The following is a 6,492-nucleotide window of genomic DNA, read 5'->3' on the forward strand; positions in this document are numbered from 1 at the left end:
TTCTAAAGTAAATTCAGCTTTTCATCAATATTGGAATGGTTAAGTGCTGAGCTTAGCCCTCTTGGAAAAATAGTGTATGCAGCAGCTGTTGGGTTCCATTTATTCAAATAAGTCTGAAAATCAGGAAGCTACTCCCTGTGATGACTATGCTTGCAGGAAAAAAAGGGCAAAAAAGCATAGTGGGAAAAGGGAGTGAGAGACAACATGGGGAAAAGAAAAGATGCTCTTATTGAATCACAGGGTGAGTGTCATAAATAATTTAGAAAAAAGTCTGGAAAGAAATCATTTGTATGCTGCTTAAAGTGTAATTAAGGCGAGATAGTCACCAATACGAGTATGGCCAGATCTACACAGCACAAAAAAGAGTGGGGAGTTTGTAAATTATCTGATGAACCCCAAGTCCAGCCACACCAGGTAACTAATCACAAAAGGGTATCTTTACAGTGGCGTCAAATGCATTGGGGCAAAATTGCAACCCTGAGATCTGACAAATATAGGACAGACCCTCACAGGAACGTATCTGAGGATATCCCTTTAGTCTTAGCTTCATCTCTTTTGCAAAAATAATTATTTTGGAAAAAAAAAAAAAAGAACTCTTGCCCTGCCTGTAACAATCTACTAATCTCTACTTGTCAAACAAGGAGAAAGTTATCTCACTTGGTACAAAAGGCATCAGGTGCTGCCCTCATTAAGAGTAACCCAGTGTGATAGCGAGAGAGAGCTGGACAGCCCTGCAGAGAGGCTGCCAGGATGCTCGGCCCTACACCTGCCTCCCTGCTCCTGTGCTGCCCACACAACCTCTCTCTTTTGTGACAACCTCCTGCCGGGCTCAATAAACACAATCACTGAATGTGGTGCTGACAAGTCTTTTCCTTCCTAGTCCAATGCCTCTCATGTATTTTTTAAAAAAAAAACAAGTAGTTTTCTTGTAAAAAAAAAAAAAACTTTTCCAGGAAATAATGAACAGTAACTGTCATGGATCTGTAGCAGAACCTAGAACAACACAGACAGGCAAGAATCTGTCAATATAGCAATATTCCAAATATGAAATTCATGGTTCAGGAAGAGATAAATAAATAAATATGAAGGGGCTCCTCTAAGAATTTCTTTTGTCTCCATCCCCCACCCCCCCATTTCTTACTGAATTTTGTTTGTGTAAAAAGTTTTGATTCTATGATACAAGAGCCAGCCCTGTTGGGACCAGTATTTACCACTCATGCCATTCGCCCTCTAAGGAAAGAAGGAATGCTCAGGAGAGGCAGAAGATATCCCCGGGTTGTTCATCACATTTCTAAAGACACCTATCTTGTAAAATAATTGCATTATTTAACTCCATCTGGCACTTTAGTGTCTTGAAAAACTATTAAGTTAGGCATGAATTACAGAACCAGCCCGTCTGGAGCACAGTTTCGGTTTTAAGTGCTATCCTGCTCTTCTATCTTTCTCCTTGGCTTGGCACATCTTTGAGATCCAGCTTATGGAATAGAATCCTGGGACATGTGTGGTGGGGAACCAAGTCTTCACGATAGAACATTCTGGTTCTTTTCACAAATCTTAGTGGCCAGGTCACACGCTTTGCCGTCTTCTTTGTGCTTTTACTAGCATCGTTATAAGGAAAGTGTTTCTTTCCCGGCACTCGCCCACCACACCCTCGCCCTTGTATGGGGCATTCCACTCATTCTTTTGGGAACACTCTATCCACTCACGTCCTATACGAGGGACCCGGCCCGACTCTGGGCTGGCACCATGACAGGGACGGCACCAATTCGCTCCAGGGTTGCTTGGCTGATGGTGTAGGAGTGTGTGTGCGGAGGCCGAGGCTTCCTGCTGACGGAGCCATTGCTCCTGGACACGACCGGCGGTGATGACCCTCTGTTGGCTGTCACTACCAGAGTCTTATGCGGAGCTGGGACCAGATGGCTCCCGTTAGTGTAGACGGATGGTATATTGGCATTGCCTGAGTGCAGGGAGAAAGACTGGCGCAAGTCACCAAAGTGGTTGAATGATTCCGTGTTTCTGTGCACTTTTGGATTGTTGCTCCAGTATCGACTGTTGTAGGTATTAGAAGAGGTCAATGTGTTGTTCTCTGAGGAGGATATCTCGGTGTGAAATGCTTTGGCAGAAGAGGAACATTTAGGTGGAAGATCGTCCTCTCTGAAAAGGAACAAAATAAAGTTATCGTTTGGATTTACTTGAGGTTCACCCTACCCTCCTGCCCAGGTCAATTTCTTCTATGTTAAGGCTACTGTGTCTGTGAAATACAATTCCTCAGGAAAGGCCACACTATCATGACAGAAAACAGCAGTCCTGGTGGCCTTGGCTTTGACATTCACTCCCTTTGAGACAATGCTCATGAAAATTTTCCTCAACTTCTCTGGCTCCAAGAGTAGAAAGGTAATTTCAAATCTCTCAAAGACTGTGTCTTCCAATATAACATTTTGCTCTAAATAGGAAACTAATCCATGAAGAAATCCACTGAGCTAGTTGCTGCAAAACAGATAGGAAACCAAGCTATGGGTGTGGGGAACGTCAAGAAATGGCTAGAGTTTGCCCGATCTTATTGCATTCTGGGGTTTGGGAAATCCATGTGGTGTGCTGAAAGAGGTTTTCCTCAGTCATCTTATGCTAAAACGAGATCTGTTCCTGCATACAGTCCAAACCCTTAAGCATTACAAGAGGCTAAGAGAAGTAATTAATCTAAGATGTTAATTAATTAATTTAACATTTATTGAGTACCAAGCATTCTGCTAAATGTTTTATGTAAAAAAGTTGTAGCTCCTATACCCAAGAAGTTCATGGTCAAATGGGGGTGACTGATGCAAGAACATGTGCAAGTCTGAAAGGATGGGCAAGAAGCTGAAGTCAACTTATGCGAGGAGGTGATGCCTGGACCAATCTTGAATCCGATCAAATCATCTACTGAAGAGATGGATGAAAAGGGAAGGAGTACGGTCCAGGAAGAGGGCGGAGGCTTGATCAAAGGCCCTGAGGCATGAGAGAATAAAGAATAGACTGGAACGCGAAGTGATCAGGGAGGTGGTGAGGTGAGACCAGGGAGGCAGCTGAGGGTCGGATCCTGAAGGGCTGTGACATAATGCTAAGTAGACTGGAGTCACTGAAGTATTTTCAATAAGGATATGACACGATGCAATCTGACACTGAGCCTGAAACTCCATATCGCCACAGTATGCCAAGAGTCACTTTTCTTTAAAGGTCATTCTGACACTGTTTTCCTAAGATGTCCATATTCTTGACAGAACTGTCTTTCACACCAAGCCATACTGTTTTGGCCTATCCATGCATAGGTATTGGTATGCTCTTCCGGTACTCCTTCTTGCTTTATGTCCTCATCTATGATATGTGTCAATGTTAAACACATGTTCGATCTAACTTTTCTCCTGTGGCTGCCACCTAGCCCCACTTAGCCTAGAGACATGGGAGGGGAAGGGGACATTTTTCACTTGTGTCCTCCTACTACTGCCATTTCATGGTCCAGTAAAGAAAGCCGACTAGTACCATGAGGAAAAGTGATATGCCATACAAGAAAATACCATTTAGTCATTTTAACTACCTGGGCCATGACAGTCATAAGACTAGCAAAGAAATCTTAGTGGCCCAAATGACTTGAAAGGCAAACATGGGCTAAGCAGAACAAATTATCTGACACACAAACCTTATTTCATTAGGAATTTCTTCCTCCTCCTCCTCTTTATTTTTGCTTCTCCAGTAAAAGAATGCCCCTAAAATTAGTGCAATGCAAAAAATGACAATAACTGCACCAGTGCCAATGGCTCCAGCTATTAGTCCAATGCTCCTGGGCTGGGCTGCAAAATATATTTAAGGTATATTTAAAGAACAACAAAATTAAAAAGAGAGAAGCAGCTTCATAAACATGTAAATTTACTAAAGAATCTTCTTAAAATGTACAAAATTGCCTAAAGTATTACATTCTTAGAAGATTAAACTTCCCCTAACTTTCTGTATGCCCCGTGACTAGGACTAACACATAGTAGGCTCACATTTATTTAGTGACTGAATACTTCCACGAATCACAGCTTCAGGAGAACCATACCCAGCGCAGAGCAGGAAAAAGATGGTACCTGTCTAACTTACCTGATGAACCCAGCAACCAGTGGGATACCTTATCACCTCATCCCAGCGAAATCACTCCCTTTGCAACTAGAATTCAGATAACCCAGAATTCTCAAATAAAGAGAAAAATTCTACACTGCTTATTTATGACCAGGGCACCCAACCATTAAGCAAATAAAAAAAAAAGTGTATCAGGGATTTGAGAAGATACAAGTCTTGGACATCCATAGGTCATTACAAATTTTATGATGTCTATAGCACTATACAATCATAATTTATTTGATTCTAATGATCCTAAGGAGAAAGACATTTTGTCATAAAGAAGAAGTCACATTGCTGAGGTTGAAAAGTATAATGCACTTATAAAAACTTTTCAATAATGATTAAAACCAAAAGCATTTCAATTTAATCTTCAACCAATCTAAAAAAAAAAAAGTAAGCAGCACTCTTCATTCTCCAGTTTAACAAAGATCTTGGTGTTTCAGACTCAGAGTGAGCATCAGAATTTGATGTACTTACGTGAAATAACCTGGAGATCCAAAAGACAGGTGCTGGTTCCAATGGCATTAGAAGCCATGCACTGGTACAAACCTGAAGACACAGTGCTGATGTTCCGGATGGTGACTGTTCCCTGGACCTGGTCTGTCAGAAAAATGATAATCAAGTTAGGATTTAGAGGAAAATAAAAACAAAACAAATAAATCAGAAGACTATAAAAAATAGATAAACAATAAAGAGGTATCAATAGTTTTCTTTGCAGTTTTTTTTTTGTTTTTTTTGTTTTTGCTCATGACTTTTAAAGACTCAACTCACAACATCATATTAAAGACCTGGAGCTATAGACGACTGTCCTAAAAATAAAGACAACCTTACAATTTAATCTGTAAATCGGTGTGAGGGCCTACGTGTGAGTAGCCTTCCCTGAGGAAACAGTGGTTAATGCCTATCTTAGAGAATTTATGATCAGTAACACCAAATTTTAATTCTGAAGAAATGCAATAACAAAAAAAAAACCGAAGTTAAACTCATTACAATAATGATCACTTCATACTTGATGGAAAAAAATATCTATTCTCTCAACTATAATTTAAAAAAAAAAGAAAGAACCATCCAGCTGAGATGCTCCTGAATTCCTGACCCACAGAAACTATGAGATAATAAATGTTCAGTGTTTTAAGCTAAGTTTGGGCATAATTAGTCACGTAGAAGTAGATAACTAACACAGGGGGCCTGTCTTCAAACACAGGCACCAAATAATTAGGATTGTCCATCAGTCTGTCACTAGGACACAGCATTATACTTAACATGTGGTAGACGTGTAATAAATATTTATGGAATAAAAAAAAAATCTATTCTGTGCTCAAAGGTGTACATTGTTACTCCCTTCAACAACTATTGTAACTGTTTAAGTCCAGATCCTCCAAGGAGCAGATGCCAAGACAAGAAAGATATTTACCAGAGGGTCTACCAGTGAAGGAAACGGAGAGTGAGCTGGAGAAGGCAGGGAGAGGCTCAGGCTGAAATGCAGGTCTGGCCCCTGTGAAGGGGAGAGGAAGCAGGGGTGTGGGGGAGGGAATGTGTCACACTGCAGCACAGCAGTTATGATAGTTTCCACCAGGCTGACGGGGGTCCTTGAGCCAGAGTCACCTGTTAAAGGAGTCCCACACCCTAAAGGAACAGGCCTGCATGAGTAGCCCCACTGCACCCAGTCATTGTCCAGGAGGAGCCTGGCCGGAAGCAGAAGTGGATCCCGGAGGAAGCAGTCCCGGCTGTCAGTCAGTTATGTTCCCTACAGCAGGAGATCTGAGCAGTGCAGTTTCAAGGCCACCACGCGATAGTACGAAGAAATGTTTCAGGAGTTCACATTTTAGTAATTTATCAACATTAGCATAGTTCAATTATTTACTCCTTATAAATGTGAATGACTTTCAGTAATAAAAATGAAAGTTAATAGATATTACTATGTGCCAAACATTGGCTAAGCTTTTACACTATTAGCTCAATCTTTACAATGACTCTATGAGGTATTATTATTGTTAATCCCATCGAACAGATAAGGAGACTGAGGCTTTAGATGACTAAAAAGATTACACAGCTAGTCACTAGGCATTGGAATTGGATGGAGGGTTGTCTGACATCTAAGCTCTAGGCTTCTCTCCTTTAGGCAGAATGTAACACATGCAGTCACCTCAACCACTCAAAACAGCTGGCAGTCTAGGAGTAAGTGGACGTGGCTGCTAATGGCACACTTCTGGTACCAAGTCCACGTATTCCCTACAGCAGCACTTGGAGCTACTGCCACCCTGGGCTGGCTTTTTTTACATGGAACTGAGAGTTAGTTATCTTGTTTCTGCTGGCAGCCTCCATGTTTATCTAGATGAAAGGCAGAGCGGGTGGGGG

The 6,492-nt window shown here is 41.5% G+C and overlaps 1 protein-coding gene across 4 annotated transcripts in view; it reads right to left on the reverse strand.

Moving 5' to 3' along the window:
- Positions 1–299: 299 nt before the first annotated feature.
- The window catches only part of IGSF11 (immunoglobulin superfamily member 11), a 132,269-nt gene continuing 126,076 nt past the window's right edge, over positions 300–6,492 (reverse strand). For 2 of the 4 annotated variants that reach the window (XM_019629187.1, XM_019629186.1), the window contains exons 5-7: positions 4,612–4,734; positions 3,674–3,740; positions 300–2,154 (exon numbers count right to left, since the gene is read on the reverse strand). In XM_019629187.1, the coding sequence (XP_019484732.1) occupies positions 1,710–2,154; positions 3,674–3,740; positions 4,612–4,734 (635 nt within the window). In that variant the 3' untranslated portion in view covers positions 300–1,709. Of the gene's footprint in view, positions 2,155–3,673; positions 3,825–4,611; positions 4,735–6,492 lie in introns of all 4 variants that reach the window. The other 2 variants (XM_019629185.1, XM_019629184.1) reach the window with 1 other exon arrangement.

This window comes from Hipposideros armiger, unplaced genomic scaffold (assembly GCF_001890085.2).
Source record: "Hipposideros armiger isolate ML-2016 unplaced genomic scaffold, ASM189008v1 scaffold_829, whole genome shotgun sequence".
Lineage (NCBI taxonomy): Eukaryota > Metazoa > Chordata > Mammalia > Chiroptera > Hipposideridae > Hipposideros > Hipposideros armiger.